We start from the raw sequence: 20,308 nt of genomic DNA, 5'->3' as shown, positions 1-20,308 counted from the left end.
TCCAAATTTTCTATAGTGGTTTATGCAGAGGTCATTTAAACAGACACCTTACAAAACCTATGCCAGAAGTTGTATTCGTGTGAGCAGGAGAGATTGGGATTGTAACAGTTCTAACCACAGGACACTTGAGAATTGTTCTCCAGGCTGCATGGACCGTCAGGTCAGTCTGTGTCTTGATGCAGCTTTTGGCTTGACTCCAGCTACAGCATGGTTTGCTGAGGCAGTGGAAGCTTTTAGCTGCATTTGGTTTGGAATGAGGTGGCTAAAAAATCTGGCACACCGGATTTAGACAGCATGTATTAGTAAAGCAGATCTGCTGCTGGGATGCTTTTAAGTATGTTTTTGCCCCATTGGGTTTGAACCTGCTTTTCCTCTCTTCAAAAGCTGCTGTGCTGGCTTAGCCATCCTTAATTGCCACTTCACTGTATTTAGCCAGGGCTGTGGACCTGATCTGACAACCTTTTTTTCCTTACGGTAACAAATCAGCGTCGTGGTTTCACAGCTTAGCTGTAACTGTGCACACAGATGTGTGTTTAGGCTGGATTTTGTATGTCACACAGGTGCTTACTTTCCAAGCTACTTCATTCTTTTTTTATGAAGACATGGCCATTGCAAGGCCTGATGTACTTCTTGGTGTGAGTTTCTGAGTTTTGTGTAACAGGGAGTGGGTGCTAATTTATCAGTGTTCATTGGGAAATGTGTAAAAATCCTTCTCCTCATCAGGTTTTCATGAGTTAATTTCTTATGTCATGCTAGATTTGCTGTTTTATACAGATTTATATGCTCCATATGTGAATATGAAGTTCTTGTATTGAACTGGGGTAAAACTAAATTCACTGCTTCCCCAAAGTAACTGTGTTTTGAGACAGTTGATTATTACAAAATAAACCAGTGTCGTGTACAGCTTTTTTTTTTTGTAATGAATGGATCTGTGCCTTTTGGGTGTTTCATTGCAGGAGATCATAGCAGAGAGGGTAGTTTGAGTACATATAAACAGAAGGAACAGTCTTTTATTTTTAATGTAATACAAGTGCATAAGAGCACATCTTCTGGCTGTTGTCATGATGTGCATATTGCATGTTCGTTATAGCAGTTTTAATTCAATATTTAAGTGGATGTAATTTTTTTTCTTCTAAAACTACACTTGTTTCTGTTTTAATACAGTTTAATTAATATTAAATGTTAGTTTATCAATGTTTCCCCAAGTGTCTTTACATAGATGTGATAATTTATTGCTCTTGAAAAATCTTTCTTATTTTATTGTAATTTATACTTCCTGGTTCACTCAGAGATATAAATATATTAAGTGTAAAGGAGTAATTTCTCAGTTCTCATTATTTTCATTATCGAACATTTTTCTGGTGACATTTAAAAAAAGGTCAAATTATTAGCATAAACCTGTTTGTCACTTCAGTAACAGCACCTGTGATAAGTTTCCTGAGTTTCTAAACTTTTTTGGATCTTCATTTGCATTTCCTAGAGATGTTGACAAACATTCGGAAATTTGCTATCCTTAATGTAGGGCACAAGATACTGACAAAATAGCACCAGTGAAATGCTTCTTGCAAGGGTTGTGTTACACAAACTGCTTTTTCCAGCATGAGACAGCTGTTGCATCTTGATCAAAACAGCTGCATCTAGACCTGTAGGCAATTGAATGTCTATGTGTAGCTGTAGAGTTACAATAATGAATGTAAAATAGTCTTGGAGGGAAAATATGTAGTCATAACAGTTTTCGTAGCCTTGGGAAAGGATGAAGATTGTGTTTTCTTTTTGCTGGAAAAGGATGACTTTTTTCTAATAATTGATTGATCAACCCTTTTAGAAGGCTGGATGGTATTTCTTCAAATTCTTCAAGCTCTATTTTGTGGTTATTTTTAGAGTTCTAGATCAGCAGCACCTGCAAATAGCTATATTTATTATAGTGTCTATTTTATACACCAGCTACTTTAGTACCAGTTTTTGCCCAAACCAGAATCCTGGAGGTGCAGCCCTGTTCTTCAGTGCTCCTTAGAAATTCTTCTGCCATGCTGTAGTCTGTATTTTATTATGTGGTGTTGTCCGATTCATGAATGAGTGTTAATATTAAGTTTGGAAGTAGAAACTGGAAAACTTGAAACACTGTTCAAACCCAGAACTTAAAACATCGTAAAAGTTGTGTACAAATATAATTGCATTCCGAATATACATTTCAAATTTGTATGTTTAAATGACTTCTTAAAAGAAAACTTCATTCATTTAGAGAGAATTACTTGTTTTATTTTTACTTTTGTATTAACAAGTGTACTCTTCCATTTCAGAATGTATGAAAACATGTCCACAATGGTGTATTTAAAGGAAGAGAAGTTGGAGAAGCTTACTCAAGATGAAATCATTGCCAAAACTAAGCAAGTGATCAATGGACTAGAGGCACTGAAGAATGAACACAATTCAATTTTACAGAGCTTACTTGAAACACTGAAATGTTTGAAGAAAGATGATGAAACTAATCTGGTTGAAGAAAAATCAAACATGATTCGAAAGTCACTGGAAATGCTGGAGCTTGGCCTTAGTGAAGCACAGGTAAAATTGCAGTAAAAATAGAGCTTTTCAGACTCTGAGGATTTGCATTTGCCTTACTGGGTATTAGTAAATGTGCTGGGACATTTACATTTTTCTTGTATGTTAAGGAAGACTGCTCTAATTAATAGAGGTACTTGCTGTTTGTCTTGCCGTGTTACTGAACTAATTGTGCATTCAGTGTTAAAGCACTGAATCTCTTAACTGAGCTCCTCTATATGTCAGTGAGACAGTTATATTTTCTGTTTGGACTTTTCCATAGCATTAGGCAGGTAATGTTCGAGCAGCTCAAGAACTGAGCAGTGACGTGTTAACTCTAAATTATTGCATAGGAAGGTCTCACACGTACTACCACACACATAAATGAATTTGCTCCAGCCTTTGAGCTCTGACACAACCTTAAATTCTGTGTTTATATTCCCTTGATTCTGAGATTCCTTATAGTAACTCATGCTGCTCCTAGAGCTTAAGAATCTCTAATACTTATTAAAATTTTACTAAACCAGAATTTAATCTAAAACATTTCAAAAGTTAAGAATTGAGTGCAGAATCTGAACAGCTTTCCTTGGTGCATTAGAGAAAGGACTCTGAGCTAATTTCGGGGAACTCTCCTAGTCAAGGAAGGTATCTTGTGCAGAAGATGAGTGAAAAGATGCATGTTTAGTTGGGCTGTCAGGACTATGTTTACAGTACAACTTTAGGGTATTTTGTACTAGATCAAAAACCTGAAACGATGTAATGTGACAGTCACCAGTGTAAAATGGCAGAGTGCTCACAAATGAATTGAAAATGCCAATGAGTTGGTTCTATATTAATAGAGAATACTAATAGGCTATATTAATATAGAACATAGGCTTTATATTGGTCTATAACTGTGCACAGACTTCTCATCTGGATTGAGCTATTATTGCTTGGTGATCTGGAAGCTGTGTGCATTGGATCGTGGTGAATTGATACTGAGAGAATGAAATATGGGTTACCAGACATGGGAACTTAGAAGCCCTGGACATTATGGTACAGACTGTCAGGCCTTATTATGTTATACAAGCTGTGATCCCTTGTATTGGGAGGAAATACTAGAAGATACATGGAATAAAATTGCAATAGTCGAGTTACCTTTAATGGTTGTTTGTAGAAGATCTGTGAGTGAATTAAAAACTTCTCTCTCCTAATTTTGGCGGGGTATTGAGACTCTGAAAAGCTGGATCTCATTCTTGGCTCTGTCACATTCAGCAGCCTCAGTTGCAGATGTTCCTGCCTTGTTTGCTTCACCTGGTACTTTGTGAACTGTGGTACTGAGGAGCCAGGAAGTCTTCATTTGCTGCCTTTTTTAGGAAACCAATTACACTTCAAACTACTACTCTCAGACGTGATAAGGCTACTCTTCCTGCAGCTTTGAGTTGTAACAATGTAGTAATTTGTTGTTGTTGTTTATTTAAATTGAGAAATGGAAATACTTTATAGATTTTTTTGTGATATTCATGTAGGTCTGGTGACATAAGTGTTATTTCCATGAAAATGAAACTAGCTTTGCTGAAGAAGTGATCAGACTTTCTTTTCAGTTAATTCTAGAGAGCAAGATTACAAAAGATTTTAGTTTGTCATTGTAGCTTTTTAGATGTTTGAATATGTTGACCTTATTACCACAACTTTCCTAAATGTACTTTCTGATGTTACAAATACCACTGTTTGAATAGACCAGGTAATTTAAAATGCTGGGTATTTAATATGTAAATAGGTGGGTGCTGAAGTCTGGAGATTTGGACTAATTTGGAAATTATACCTGGAGTTTTTCTTACCTTTATAGGAAAAAGTTGTTTGTAAAGGCTTGATGAATTTTTTGACACCTGAAATTTCAGCTTAGGACACCATCTGTTTCACATTAAATACTTAGTTTAAAACCACTTAAAGGTAACTTTGGTTTAAAAAAAGTATGGAATTGAGGAGATGAAATACTAGTAACTTGGGGACAACAAACTGATCTAAAAGATTTGTATTCTCACCAGTGGTCCACTCTTACAAGTTGTGCTTCCTGGGAGCTGTTCTGCATGTCAGTGGGAGATTGCATAAACACTGAAGGAGAATATCTTCTGCTGCTACTGTTTGGCTTTCATTTAATAAGCTCCTTTTTCATTTAACTTTGCTTAGCAAAAAAACCCAATCCAAGCAGACTGCTTTTATGGCTGTTCTGTTTTTGTCCTTGATATGACTGGGTTTGAATGTGTGCACTCTCAAGCTTATAAGTAATATAAAGTGCTTATATATATTGTGTGATCAGTGGCACATTTAGAGCTCAGTAGTGTAACTGTCCCTTTGAAGTATCATCGTTATGCTGAGGTGTTCATCCTTATGAACTGGAAGCAAACGAATCCTCCTCTGTCTGGAAGCTGCTAAATTAGGACTCCGTGTTAGTTCTTAGGTTATTTTTGTGATCCTTGAAGTTAAAAGTGCTCCATTTCATGTTAGTAGAACAAGTAGTTCATTAGTTCCAGTTCATTAATCTAGTTCAAATTTTTCATATATTTTAAGATTATATTTAATTTTCAGGGAATTCTAAAACAATTTAAACTTCTGATAGCATCATAGAAAACAGTCATTAATAAGAAGTTCCTCTACGTTGGGACCCCCAACATAGGAAGGACATGGACCTGTTGGTACAAATCCAGAGGAGGCCATGAAGATACTCAGAGGGCTGGAGGACCTCTGCTGTGGAGACAGGCTGAGAGAGCTGGGATGGTTCAGCCTGGAGAAGAGAAGGCTCTGAGGAGACCTTACAGCCACTTCCTGCACCTAAACGGGCTAGAAAAGAGATGGAGAGGGAATATTACAAGGGCATGTAGTGATGGGACATGCATTAATGGCTTCAAACTGAGAGAGAGTAGGTTTAGATTGGATGTAAGGAAGAAATTCTTCCCTGTGAGGATGGTGAGACACTGGAACAGCTTGCCTAGAGAAGTTGTGGGTACTGCATTCTTGGAAGTGTTGAAGGCCAGGTTTGATCAGCCTGGTCTAGTGGAAGGTGTCCCTGCCCGTGGTGGGGGATTGGAATTAGGTGAACTTTAAAGTCCTTCCCAACCCAAACTATTCTGTGATTTTAGCTGGTAAAAGAATTTCAAGGAACAGTGAGAACAGATCTGTAAAGGAGAGAAATGTGAATGTTTACCAAGATTTCACAGCTGTCAGGTTTAAATAATAAAAGGCTTTTATGTTAAATATAGGACTGGATTCTAGGGGAAGTAAGTCATGTGACACCTTCTGCTTTTTAGGTAATGATGGCCTTGTCAAATCACTTAAATGCAGTGGAATCAGAGAAGCAGAAACTGCGTGCTCAGGTTCGCCGGCTGTGCCAGGAAAATCAGTGGCTACGGGATGAACTAGCCAATACACAGCAGAAACTACAGAAAAGTGAGCAGTCTGTGGCTCAGCTGGAGGAAGAAAAGAAACATCTAGAATTCATGAATCAATTAAAAAAATATGACGATGACATTTCACCATCAGTAAGTAACTGTGTAGTAAAAAGCACCTTACATTTACATATGTGTTGTAATCTGCCTATTTAGCAAGAAATAACAGATACATTTTGCCTTCAACATAAACTTGTCATTAAAATTCTTACTTTGTACCAGTGTCACATAGTTTGCAGAATGATTCTGAGTTCATTCTTTTAAGTTTTAAGAGAGTATATATTTTACTGTCTGTAGATAATAAAATACGAGGATCAAAATCCATAAATACTCATTTACTATCATGTAAGCTTAAAAAGTATGAAGAACTGAACCAACCCAAAATCTCACTTCTATAAATTCAGCAGGTGAAATAAGTGGGGAATGTAAGCTGTGAGAGATCCTAAGTAACTTGGGGACTTGGCTTATTTTGACTGCAGGAAAAATACTTAATTTTCATCTAGTGAAATCAGTGTGTAGCTTTTGTATCTGTTGAGAATTTACACTAGAGTAGTCCTTTCAGGTCCTCCTGTCAGACATTGTGATCATCTACACATTTTCAAGCCCATTGTGTTACATATCCGTAGATTCAGAGAGAAATTGGATGCAACTTTAATTTACAGAAATAACTTATTACTTTAAAAAAAAAATCTGATTGATTTGCCCTTTTAAAAATATTTTTGTTTTGTTTCCTTCAGTTAGATCACACTGTAGAGGAAGATTTCATTTTTTGTGTTCGGACCTTCTCAGCTGTGCTTTGGAAGGAACAGTTTTTCATAACTAATTATTTCAGCAACATAATGGTTAAAAATATATGCGGTTCAGTCATGCTTAACTGGCTGCTTGACTAATCCTTTCTAACGTATTGTGAGGAGTGAGAGTTGTTTTGGTCGGTTGCAGGCGGAACTTTGCAGTTCAGTTTCGTGGTTTGGTGTTTGTAGCTGAATACTGCCCGAGACACTTGTTCAGAAAAGTGGCAGGAGGAGGGAATATTGGGATTTTGATGTGCTAACTGTCAAACTGTAATCTGCAGATGGCCTAAATAGCACCATTATTTGAAGTTTAATTGGCAAATAGAGTCAGAGTAAGCAAAGCATCTTTATCATCACTAACCATATGGACAGTGTCTGCTGTTAGCCTTTGAAATAGTCAGTTCTGTAGACTCAGGATGAGGTTGGAATCTGCACACTTAAAATTATGAACTTCCCGTCTGAGATGTAGTCCCATCAATTTGCTATTTTTGCAGTGCACCTACTTTACTACCATTGAATTTGGATGCCAACAGCAGCAGTTGGCTTTTCCTCCTCTGTGGAAAAAGGTGTTGGATGGAGAGCCAGAAAAATAGGACTGTGTTCTGCTCTTGGGTCTTCTCCTTACTGAGCTTAACATTTCTGAGAACTTCAACTATTTGTATTATGTAGAGTCCACATTTAAGAAATGGAATTGAGGGGTGATCTGTTTCTCTGTTGTACATTTGGAATGATGTAAAATACATTTGGATGTTTAAAGTCAATATATACTGATGGATTGTGCAGAAATTAATATGATTCCAGATGGAGACTATTGGAAATGAACTTCCTTCCAATTGGGTTTTTTAAGTTTTTGAACTTAGAGATCACAATTGCAAAATCAGTTATTTGTATGGAAGCTGAGTACTCAGATATTGAGGTCTCCTTAATCCTCTCCCTTGCTCCTCTGTAACTGCTCTCTATGACTAAAAAAAGTACCATGGTCAATTCTGTATTCAGCAGTGTTTACTCTTCACTGGGTACTTTCATTAGACCTGATGCCTCTGTGAGAATAGCAAATGTGTTCTTGTGTGCTGAAATTGAGATTGAAATTTAGGAGGCCTGATTTCTATTCCTGGCTCTTCTGAAGGTGTCCTGTATTGTTTTGGGACAGGGTGTGTAAATACATTTGAATGTAAGACCTTTCTAAAACTGTGAGAAATGTTATTCTTGTCAATTCTGAAGTTCTGAATGTGGGGTTTTCCTTTAACATTGCTGATTAAATGGCTTGTCCTTTTATGCCTTAAATTTAATTTCTTGGGTTTGTGGTTGTTCTATAGGAGGATAAAGATACGGATTCCACCAAAGAGCCTTTGGATGACTTGTTTCCCAATGATGAGGATGATCAAGGACAAGGAAGTAAGTGCACCTCAGATTACAATGTTGGTATATTTCTGCAATGCAGAATATAAAGATGCTCTTTACAAAAATGAATCCATGCTTGGGATCCTCTGGACACAGCTAGAGTGATGAATGCCTCTCCTGAAATAAGTCATTGATACATGTTATATACATTGATGTGTACAGAACTGGAGCCTAGTTTTTTAAAGAGAGTTTAGCAGCTATTGTAAAGATCTTTAGAGTGACTTAGTTTCAAAATTCCTCCCACAATCTTTCCTGTGGGCCTCAGAATGGAAAACTTTAGTTCCAAGTGACTGAGGTGGATTGTGACCAAATTCCGTGAATTCTGTTAATGACCTTTTTAATGATCTCAGAGTTTTATGGCAGGTTTCTGTATGAAGTCTTTTTCATATAGTCTTTTGTCCTTTGCTGAGATTGTCTGCCTTAGTTTTACTACGCATTCTGGAAGTATTGTTTGTCTTGGGGTCAGAGGGGCTGAGGAATATGCAGTGGAGTTTGAGGTAGAGGTTTGGTAGTGGGATTGAAAAAAGCTATTAGCAGATAAGCCTTGCTTAGTAAAATGTGCTTTTTGTGTGGGTGTAAAGCTGGTATTATATAAGGTATTGATATTGTAGTGCCTGTGCAGTGTGCTAGGAGCAGAATGGTTCTTAGTAGACAAATGTCTGAAGTGAATGTCCAGGAAAAATGTCTGAAGTGACCCACCTTTGCAATCCACAGTTTCAAATTTCCTTTATGGGCATGCACACAAGGCACTCTGCATTTTTGATAACGTGGTAATGCTGTCCATAGCCAGCAATGAAAGGAAGGCTTGGAGAGTTTACAATAGGTTAGTGTTGATCATGACCTCCTTCCTTAGCTCATCCTTCCCTAGAATTTTGTGGTAGAAAAGGTGAATAGCAAAACTGTCCATATACCTGCATAGTCATGTCCCTTATTTTGCTTTACAAAAGGCAAAGGTGACATGTTAACTCTCTGACCTCCCAGAAAAATGCTGGAATGCTTTGGTGCTTTGGCAGGCAGCAACTGTGGGCATAGGCTTGGAATTGTGTGATTCCACTGACATAAAAAGGCTCCCACTTGTCATGAGAGTGTTTCTTGTGTATTAGAAAGGAGAGGAGAAAATCAGACTCTTGGCTGGAATCTTGGAATTTAATGAAAATGAGTTAGAAGAAATTTTCTAAATCTCCTTAAAATCTCTCAGGTGAAGAGAAAAGGAGGAGTAGATTTTTCAGGGGAGTGGGAGATTGTGGGTTGCAACAACCAAAGGTTAAGACCCCCCAGCAAATAAGTGGCAAAGCCTGATGTTAGTAAGTAAAACCTAAAGGTTGGCTTTGATGACTCATTGCCTTTTTCTCTGGCAGTTGTTATTTCTGGCATCCAAGGTGTTTCAGTCCTTCATGTGCCAACCTTAAGTGCTCCTTGGCATAGCAAACAAAGGGAAACAAAAAAAATTTGTATATTTAGAGGAGAGTCAAGGAAAAAGGACAAATCATTTGAGCTTTTCTGCAGGTGTTCATCTTTTCTATGTTAGTGTTCCTTTCCATGGGGAAACACTGATATTTGTAAGTGCAAAATTATCATACAATCTTGAGAACTGTTAATGGTTTGATGAACTGAGTTTTTCCTACTTTCTCCATTAGTTTATTACATTTGGCCCTTTAGAATTGTAAAATAATATTAATATGATACTGGAAAGAATATGAAGAATAAAATGGTCATATTTGCACTGTCACTGTTCAAGACAGCATGACTGCTGTGAAGTATGCTCTGATACTAATGCTGTGTATTGAAGAAATAAAATTCAGTGAGTCTCACTGTGTCATTGAGCAGTAAGATATTTTAGTTACAGTCATCTTTTAATCAACTTGAAACCTTGCTGATTTCTTTCAGTTCAACAGCAGCATAGCAGTGCAGCAGCTGCTGCCCAACAAGGTGGCTATGAAATTCCAGCAAGATTACGGACCCTTCACAATCTTGTTATTCAGTATGCTTCCCAAGGGAGATATGAGGTTGCTGTGCCTCTCTGTAAACAAGCTCTTGAAGATCTGGAGAAGACTTCGGGTCATGACCATCCTGATGTTGCCACTATGTTGAACATACTTGCTTTGGTGTACAGGTTTGTATACTGACACAGATAAATACCAGTTTAGTAAATACTTAGTATTTGGCTACAGCCTTTTGATGTTCAGATTAGCATTTTTTGACTATTCTATTTTCCATTAAATTTATTTTCTTTTTTTTTTTTTTTTAATTATTAAAACCACAAGAGGGTCCTGAAATATTTGCATGTCTCCCTATACTTAAACAACTTGCTGTATTTTTACCTGTGCCTTGGCTTTGGGAATGAAGCTGGGTTTGCTACTTTTTGTGTGTGAGGGGACATGTCTTGATTACTTAGAGATAATCTAGAGCTAGAAATTGGACAGCAGTGTAGAAATAGTACATGCTCAGTACAGACCCCAAGCAGCAAACTACTTTATGGTTACAGGCTTCAGGTTTTTACTTCCTGATTTCTGAATATATTCTCAGTTACTCCTCTTGTTGTAGCATCTTTAGGCCAGTAGTGTAGTCAGTTTAGTTTTCATGACTTTCTCTTCTGAATCACGAGTATTGATTGTGTCTCTTTAAAAATTCAGAGACCAGAACAAATACAAAGATGCAGCAAATCTCCTGAATGATGCCTTGGCTATCCGTGAAAAGACCTTGGGCAAAGATCATCCAGCGGTTTGTATACACACAATATCATAATTTTAGTTGTGTTTGTCACTGAACTTTTTTTCAACTAATTCTAATATCAAACTTAACAGGAAAGTTTTTTTTAAGACCTGGCTTGTCTTTAAACAGTTCAGGTAGGAGACCACGATGTGACATCCTTTGTTTTCTCTTAAATATTTATCCTACCTTTTGTGCATTATATTCAGTGCTGTTTTTTCACTGTGAATGGCTTGCATATACTTGATTTTTGAATTGCATGGATTTTCTATGGGAAATCAATTTGTGAAGAAAGATTTTAATTTGCTTACTGAAATCACTCTGTTATAGTCAGATTGAAGGGGCGCTTCTGATTTGTTTTACTGCTGCTTGTAAATGAAATGTAAATCAAGTTTTTTGTATGATTTTGTATGATTCATGTGACTCACTTTTTGTAGCCTGTGGGAAGCAGGGCAGCTCTGAGTACAGTACTGATGCGAGAGGTTCCTTTGTAAAAGAAGAACGTGTCAGGAAGATGTGTGCACTAAGTGATATCTCCAAAAATGAAGCAAATTTATGTAATGATTTTTGGTTTTTCTTTCCTCTGTTGTGTATGTATGTGTTTTAATTATAATTATTTCTTTATTTGCAAATTTCAAGAGATCTACCCTGTGCATGGAAAATTTGAAAACATCAATGCCTTGCAGATGTGTTCATTTTTCAGGTGTTTGTATCAGCAAATTTCAGTGAAATTAACATTTCTGTTAATTTAATTAACAATTCTGTTAACTGTTGACAGGTGGCAGCAACTCTAAACAATCTTGCAGTACTTTATGGTAAACGGGGAAAGTACAAAGAAGCTGAACCACTGTGTAAGCGAGCTCTGGAAATCAGAGAAAAGGTATGAGTGCCAAATGCAGCACCTTTGAATGGATGTTTTGAGGGAAAGGGCAAAGTTCAACCCTTTTTCTTAGTGTTTGCTTGGGTAGATCTGCCAAATAAACCACAGAGTTAGCAATGCCCTAGTAGTTAGCAGTGTCTGAAATTCAAAACAGTAAGAAATTTGGGTAGTGCTACAGAATTGTTGGAGCACTCTGAGTATATACAAAATTCTGTATTTTGTAATTAACCTTCTTTACCTTTTTCTTTCCGATTTGATGGCTAGATAGTCTTTGATTTGACAAGAGCATTGGAATTAAAAAATGAAACCATTAAAATTTTTGATTGTTCTCTGACAATGTGGGTATTTATTTTAGTCCATGAGACTGAATGCCTGTGTCTTCAGGCTTTGTATAATACTCTCCTTTACTACTAAAGTAATTTTTACTACTTACTTTATTCCTCTTACGGGTTGTTCTGCAGCATTCTCAGTTTGTAATAGAGTTCAGTAATTTTCATACTTTTCAAATGCAGCTTTTGTTTTTGTCATCCTCCTGTTGAAACTGATGAGCAATAAAACTAACAGGGTATTTCTAAATTATTTATTTCTAGGCCCCCGATATGATGATTAGAGAATGTTTTAATACAGTCTATTTAATTTTCAGGTCCTGGGGAAAGATCACCCTGATGTTGCCAAACAATTAAATAATTTGGCTTTACTATGCCAGAACCAGGGTAAATATGAGGAGGTTGAATACTACTATCAGAGGGCACTTGAAATCTACCAAACTAAGCTGGGACCAGATGACCCAAATGTTGCGAAAACAAAGAACAATCTGGTAGGCCTTTTCTAGACTAAATACGAGAAAAATGTTCTGATGAATTGAAATGCACTTTTATTCACCATGTATTATATCTATTATTTATGAAGATAAATCAAGCAGTGTGCTGATACCTTTTGGGGGGGGTGTATTTTGTTTTTAGGCATCCTGCTATCTAAAACAGGGCAAGTTTAAACAAGCGGAAACTTTATACAAAGAGATTCTTACTCGCGCCCATGAACGGGAGTTTGGCTCTGTAGATGGTAAGAAACTGTTTCATTTGTGTAGTTATTTTGAAATAAAATTTGCAGGAAGTCAGTAGTACCCTGATTAAAAGTGTTGTCTGCTTTAGGTGGACTTAAAAGTGGACATGGAAGGGTTGAAGTACATTCATCATAAGAAAGCTTTTAGCTGCAGCAGTAATTTTTTGTTCAAAAGCAGAGTTTTTCTTACATGAGGTAGACTTGGTAGTTTATGATTTATGAGTTGCCTTTTATCTTATACCCAACCAAACCCAATTTTGGTATTTTTATGGACACAGAAAAATACATGTGACTTTCCAGTCACAGGAAAACGTCAATGCAGGATTTTTAATTATATAAATAAAGACATTGTCAAGGCAAGTCATCCTTTTATACATTTAAAGAGTGAGGAAAATACCTTTAAATTGGGAATTACACTGTACATTAAAGTCACATGCATTTTATCAACTATAAATTGCAGAAGAGAATTTTCAATGCACTGCATGACAGTAGCATACGCACCACTTAGGAGATGTCAGAGCAGTTGTTATGATAAAAGAAATAAATGCATGTTTTCTAGCACAGAACTAGGCACATGACAAATTGGTGGCGGTATATATTGACTTCAAAGCTTCTCAAAAATAACTGTTTCTAAGTTCAGATAAGAAAAGAAAACGGAATTGTAAAACTGTAAAAGAAGAGGTGCATGTTTTATTTATCTGCTGCTTGTAGTATGGACAGTAAGTTTTTTTTGTGGAGGTAACAGTATAATTCCTTGATTCACAACTTCATTTCAGAAATCAAACAATGAATGCTTTGTGGTTTTGTTGTTCTGTAAAATATTTTCTTCTCTTTCACCAGAGGAAAATAAACCTATCTGGATGCATGCAGAAGAGAGGGAAGAATGCAAAGTAAGACCATTGTCGTAAATCTTTTTTTTTGAGCTTTTAGTTGCTTAAGTTGCAAATCAGTTATTTTTCTTCAATGATACTTTCGTTCTAGGGGAAGCAAAAAGATGGCACATCTTTTGGAGAATATGGTGGCTGGTACAAAGCTTGCAAAGTTGACAGGTGGGTAATTTCTTGACAGGACAAACAACACAGCAATACCCAATATCGCAGATTAAAACATGTTTAAAAATTAAACCAAACCAGCTGTTTGCTTAGGACTATAAAAACTACAGTATTAAAAATTCAGCGCTCAAGGCTGGGTCTCAGGAACACAGTGGCAGTTTTCAAGTCCTGAGGTTGTTTTTAATCTAGGCTGGTTAGATCTAGTAAGTGGCATAAAATTGCACCAGTTGTGTTCTTGGCAGTCCTTCATGTGGCTGCACAGGTCACCATTCCTTCTTTCTGTACTGCTGGTTGGCCTTCGTGCCTTCTCTGCCCCATCAAGGCCTCTGAAGAGAGCCAGAAATGAGTCTGTGTAAATAACTGAGCCTTTAGTTACTTAGCTGGCACAAGAAAACAAAGTTAAACTGCCGCAGTTAAGCACTATTTGAGTTTCTAAAGCTTGAATACAGTTGTTTTAATGAAAACACGTATTTTAAAGTGCAGTAAAAGAAATAAGGACTTCTGCTTTTATTATACTTGGTGAAATATGTTTTGTTTGCTTTAATTTTGTTCCATTACTGCAATTTTTTTAATGTGCAGGTGGTACAATTGTGAAAAAACCTGCAACTAGTACTGATTATCAGTGAGGGTTTTTGGTTTCTTGAGTGTTTGAATTCTCCTATTTAACAAGCATCAGAACCTTTGTACTGAAATCTGCTCTTTTTTTATCCATCCTGAATTCTGGGTGCAGTGTGTTTTGTTGGTTTGTTTTTCATGTACTAGTTCATTCTAATGCATGAGAAAATCTTTTCTCTGCTGTTACTGGAGCAAAACTGCACACAATACTGTGACTGAGCTAATTTTGTGCCATTGAAACAAAAATGTCTTGTTGGAGTGTGAGACCTGTTAATGGAACAGGCAAATTTTTTTTCTTTTGTTATTCAAGCACAGTTTGAATGCATAGAAACTGCAAATAGGTATTAAATAAAAGCTGGTGAAAGAAACTGTTAATTACTTCTCTGACTAACACATGCTAGAGTAATAGTCACTGTATGCATGAATAAGCATATTTTCTGGAAGCTTCACAATTATTCAGTTGGACACGCTCCTCTAGAGCTAAATTTTCACCTTGAGATAAAGCTGAGGAATTTAGCTCCTCTAGAGCTAAATTTTCACCTTGAGATGCAGCTGAGGAACACAAGGACATAGCACTCTAGTTTCAGGGATGTTGACTAATCCCAGTGTGAGCCGTTAATGCACTTTGAAAGGGATCAGCGGGTTATTCCATGTACATGAAGTACAGTATAGTGTATGTCAAGAGAGATAATAAATTATTACAAAAAATACGATAAATACTTTCTTAATTTATGTTTTTGTTAGTGAACTGAGAAGAGTTTTTGTGTGTGTGTGTATATACACAAGTCTTTTTCTTATTTTTTTTTTCTTTAAATAGTCCAACAGTAACAACTACTTTAAAGAACCTTGGGGCACTTTACAGACGACAGGGCAAATTTGAAGCTGCTGAAACATTAGAAGAGGCAGCAATGAGATCTCGTAAACAGGCAAGTATGAAAATTCACCTGAATGATGTTTCTGCATTGTGGTCATGCAGATTGTCAACTTCAGTGTCATACCTGCAGAATATATAAACTTGGAGCTATTCAGTGTCTCGTGCCTGCTGTTGACCTCTGACTGAAGTGGTGATAAAATTACAGTATAAGCGGGGACTTGCTTTTAATGTGGGGAAGTCCTGTGCTGTCTTTGAGCTCTCAAATCTACTGTTCAAGTAACCCTTTCTCCCTTCTCTTAGAAGGTACAAGAGAGTTTGTTTTTGTTGGGGTTTTATTGGCTTTTTGTTTTTTCTTTCCTTTTTGGATGATTTGATACAATGTCTTTTATGAAAGTGTGTAAGACTGGACAAAAAAACATGTTGTCAGTCAATGTTAAAATGGAAAACAAAGTAAGTAAATATAAGTAAATAACATGGAAGTTCAATTTTAATTTCAGTATTTATACAATAACAAATAAGACTTGTATTTTTATCAGAAGTGTCTTTTGTTATGGGGGTTTTTTTCCTTATATGTCCATGTAGAATTCTAAACTTAATTTCTAAATTGAAGTGAATGGACTTAGGTGATGGACCATATCTTTATTGATAATGTACTGGTTTTTTATTGGTTATAGTGATTTGAAGTTGTTTTTTAAAGAATGATACTGCAGTGTTTGATGTATATAGAAACAGATGTCTGGAAAAGGGAGAGAGTAAAATGTTCCTGGCAAACCTCATGCTCTTTTAGTTAATTCAGCAACAACTCCCTTTGATATAAGGTGGCCTAAGTTCTTTCTTCCATAAAAAAGAATGGAAAACCTGCGAGTGTTTGCCAAAGAATTGGAATGAAACTGGTAAGAAGAAAGTATAAATCTGGGAGAAAAGTTCTTCAGCAAAGAAAATTCAAGGAGTGGGGGAGAATAGTTGATACAGATACTTTCTTTTACTGAAGATGATTTTCACATACTTTTACTGAAGGTCCATTTTCAGAGTGTCTCATTCAAATATGATTTGAAAATAAGAAATGAACGTGCACTGCATCTTAACATAACTTGCTTTGGTTCTTGGTTTTACTATTGCCATTACACAAGATAATTTTTTAGCATAAACAGGTACAACCAGGATAAATTGGCATAATATAATAGTAATTAAGAAGCCTGGAAGCAAACTTAGCATGTTGTTATGTTTGTTTCCTTCTTTATATTAGGAAAAAAAAACAAAACAAAAATCAGACCACCAGATTTTCAAGATCAAATTTTTACTGGGAAGCATGGAATTGATTATTTGGGAATTAAGGCTCTTGCTATTGGAGAAAGTCTCTTTTTTAGAGTCCTTATTTAATCATCTCTCTTCTGGCTTGTCGGTACCACTGCAAAAACTCTTCCTTGTCCCCATTTTCCTTAGAGGCTGCTGGTGACTTGCTGATGCCACTTTATTATTAAGCAGGCTTCAGATTTTCGTTGTGCATCATATACCACCTATACCATTAATCCATAATATAAGACAGTAAACACAGGACTAGTTTTAGACATGTAGGAAACAATGTTGTGTTACTGGCAGCACTTAAACACTATGGTTTTATTCTAGGTCATTCAAGGAGGACAAACAGGGTTAATGCATTTCTGTTTTTGAGCTAAAAGCAAAGAGGTACCTTTGTTCCCAGGTGTGGAAAAGCATCAGTTTTCCACATCTCTGTTCTCCTTCATGCAGGTTTTGTTTGCTGTAGCTGCTGGGTGGGATATCTATGCTAGACTTTTGAAGACCAGTAGTGTTCTTTGTCCTTTGTCTTTCATGGCAGAACTGAACAAAGTGAGAAGGAGCAGTTTCCTGACCTTTCATTATTTTATTTTTTTCACATGTGAGATAAGTGAGAGATGATAGCTTTGGAACAGACCTAGACTCTGTTTTACACACTTTGTGGTCTGTGCTGCTGAAGGATTGGTGCAAAAGCCATTGTGAGCCTTTGCTTCTCTGCTGTCTGAGAGCAGCAGCCACTTTCTGCACCCTGCACCCACGGGGAAGTGAAAATACACCATCAGTATGTGTTGGTTTCATGCTTCCGTGTAGAATTCCATTAGGATGGACTGTTCAACTCCTCAGTTAGGAGTAAACTATATGGGAACCAAGGACCTGATTTCTCCATGCCAATAAAACAAATTTCATTGTTATTCATGGACTTTTAAGAATTTTGACATCCTTTTCACTTTCTGCATTGTGGTCAATGTTGTGGATTTGTCACACAGATCCCTGCTGCATTTGCTGCTAATGCTGTACTGTAAAAGATGCAGAATATGTTCTCAAGGTTAAGGCATTCATCTGGAATCTCTTCCTATTAGCAAATACTCTTTAAGATGTGGAGTAGGTTTATTGTAAAGAAAACAAAACTGAAAATAAGTATGGTTTGAGCTTTGCTATTTTGTAGTTTCTGTGTTAAAGATTTTGCCTTTATTTTTAGTGCAGGATTTTCATAGGAGTTACTTTAGCACTTTTAAGATATTTAAAGGATTATTTGATAGTTGATGGGCATTCTTTACCACAAAGTAAATTTATTTTATTGACACATATGTAGTCTGTTTATTATAAGCTTATTTGCTATTTTATTTCTTTTTGAAGGATACAATTGTCCTGCAGTGCCAAGTGTCCTATGTCAGTATTTTTAAATAACACAACCTGCTTCTTAGTTATTAGATATTCAGACACCTGCAACGGTCTTTCCAAAGGTGGGTGAGGGCTGCTCCATTTGATAAATGGATAACTAAGGATTACATTGACTGTTCATGACCTATAAATTGCTTAAATATTTAGCTGGTGGCCAGATGGCTTCAGGTAAGTGACACAAACACCGTGAGGCTTAGACAGGTGATAAGAAAGGAGGAAAAGAATGTGAAGTCACTGAATTCTCAAACTACCAGAACTGTCCGTCCCCTTCACACTGTGTTGATTTTTGCAGTGTGTAAATCGTAGATTAATGCAGCTTGTAACAAGATAAAGCCTCTTCCCGTTTTATCTAATTCTCAGGGTCTTGACAATGTTCACAAACAGAGAGTTGCTGAAGTGCTGAATGACCCTGAGAGCATAGAGAAAAGGCGGAGCCGGGAAAGCCTCAACGTGGATGTGGTAAAGTACGAGAGTGGCCCTGACGGAGGCGAGGAAGTGAGTATGAGCGTAGAGTGGAACGGGGTAAGTACAGTACACAGTTTAGAACATAGCCTAGAGAAATCACCACCCTGACAAACGTGGTTGTCCACCCACCAGCCTGTTGTGCTTTCAGTAGTTTGTTGGTATTTTTTTTTTTTTTTATGGTTGATCTACTTTGTATTTTGTAATTTTGCAGAATCGATTAAGAAATGAAGGATTAACGTTTTGCCTATTCATAATGTTAAAAAAGTCGTAATATTTTAAAATTTTGAAACATCCTTTCTGTCATTGTCCTGAGTGGTGACATTTCTGCAAGAATCCCAAGCAGTTGTTTTAATGCTGATTGAATGTCCTGGTGGTGGTCTGGTGTACAATTGCTTGTCAGTGGTTTCTTTTACTGGTAGAAATATTCTGGCAATTAACTTACTTCTGCTTTATTCCCTTTGATGCCATATTTGCCCGTAATTTAAATGTTTCTTTAAAAATACTGCATCAGTTGGAATCACAAAGACCATTTGCTGTGGAGATGTTTTGAGTGTTAGCTGTTTTAAAGTAAAGTGACTAGTCTAACACTAAAATAATTCCAGTTTCCTCCTTACCCAACTTGCTGGAGGAAGGAATGTAACTTCTCAAGCTGCTATACAGTCCATTTTAAAAGGCAGTGCCATCACATACCAATGTGATGGTCACTTCATATTTCTTAATTGAAATTAATACCCCTTTCCCCATATTAAAATTTTGACTGGAGTCAGGGCCTGTTCCTGTTTGTTTCCCATATATTGGCTTCACTGTGTTACACTGATCGTCATAAAGTTAAAACATATATACAATGTGATTATTTCATGTGCATTTTTCTAACCATTGTTTTCCTTTAATTTGAAAGACAGTGCAAGCTTTCAGTTTTTGGTCTGGCTTATGTAGTTGTTCGCTTCTGTCACCAGCTTTCCCATGTTTTATCCCATTGCCAGCAATGGGATATATATTGTACTGTTAACTAACTCCCAACTGTAGTTCTGCTAAAAGTACTCTGTTAGTTTATAAAAGTGGTGTTGCTTTTGCTGTATGGGAGGGGAAGTAGCCTACTTTGCAATATTGAGTGTTCTGAAGCTTCATTTCTCTTACAAGAGCAATCTTTTTTTCCCCATCTTTTTGTTGGCCACATAAGACAAAGCTTAGCATTCCAAAGAAACCTTGGTAAAACACACAGTGCTTTAGTCTTAAAGGAGAATGTTCTTTCCATCTTTGCTTTTGTCTCTTTATTGTTTTCTTGGCATTGGTGTTCTCAGTGCCAAGACAGTCAATCAGCATCTACTGTGAATAATACTGCATCATTAATAAAGCCAAAGTCAGGTTGGATAACTCTCTTTTTAATTCTCATTTTGCCCATTCAGCATTAGAACTGTGTACTGTACTCCTCCCTTAATTTTCACTGTACTTTGCATGACTACATGTTCTAAATGGATTAAACTTTTTTCTGTTATTGACATAAATTAAACATGCATGCAGGTTTTGGATGGAAAGGGCCTTCTGGGGAAAAGCAATAGACAGTATTTCTAGGTCAAACTCAGTGATAAAATTTATTGATCTGAAAAATTAAATTTTGACTTCTCAGGGTAAACAAACCTCATTTTTAGTGTGCTGAAGTGGCACTGCTTTATTCTCATCTTTGTTATTTCTTTCCCCCCTCCCCCTTAAGAGAAGATGTTTTGTATTCCATGTTTAACACGAAGTGGGCAACTCTCTCTCCCTCTACCCTGCGAGTGTTTCTATCTCAGTGGTGTTCT

General features: G+C 36.7%; 1 protein-coding gene across 7 annotated transcripts in view; it reads left to right on the top strand.

Annotated features, from left to right (window-relative positions):
* Positions 1–20,308, top strand: part of KLC1 (kinesin light chain 1) — a 48,680-nt gene that overhangs the window by 14,234 nt on the left and 14,138 nt on the right. For 3 of the 7 annotated variants that reach the window (XM_027637944.1, XM_027637940.1, XM_027637945.1), the window contains exons 2-13: positions 2,301–2,562; positions 5,826–6,056; positions 8,071–8,149; positions 10,043–10,268; positions 10,789–10,876; positions 11,643–11,744; positions 12,388–12,561; positions 12,707–12,806; positions 13,647–13,696; positions 13,788–13,855; positions 15,291–15,399; positions 18,405–18,566. In XM_027637944.1, coding sequence (XP_027493745.1) covers positions 2,302–2,562; positions 5,826–6,056; positions 8,071–8,149; positions 10,043–10,268; positions 10,789–10,876; positions 11,643–11,744; positions 12,388–12,561; positions 12,707–12,806; positions 13,647–13,696; positions 13,788–13,855; positions 15,291–15,399; positions 18,405–18,566 — 1,650 coding nt within the window. In that variant the 5' untranslated portion in view covers position 2,301. The remainder of the gene's footprint in view (positions 1–2,300; positions 2,563–5,825; positions 6,057–8,070; positions 8,150–10,042; positions 10,269–10,788; positions 10,877–11,642; positions 11,745–12,387; positions 12,562–12,706; positions 12,807–13,646; positions 13,697–13,787; positions 13,856–15,290; positions 15,400–18,404; positions 18,567–20,308) is intronic. The other 4 variants (XM_027637942.1, XM_027637946.1, XM_027637941.1 and 1 more) reach the window with 3 other exon arrangements.

The sequence above is a fragment of the Corapipo altera genome, unplaced genomic scaffold (assembly GCF_003945725.1).
Source record: "Corapipo altera isolate COAL_440 unplaced genomic scaffold, ASM394572v1 23, whole genome shotgun sequence".
Taxonomy (NCBI): Eukaryota; Metazoa; Chordata; class Aves; order Passeriformes; family Pipridae; genus Corapipo; species Corapipo altera.
The sequence above is the reverse complement of the archived record's forward strand: the minus strand, read 5'-3'. Positions and strand labels throughout refer to the sequence as shown.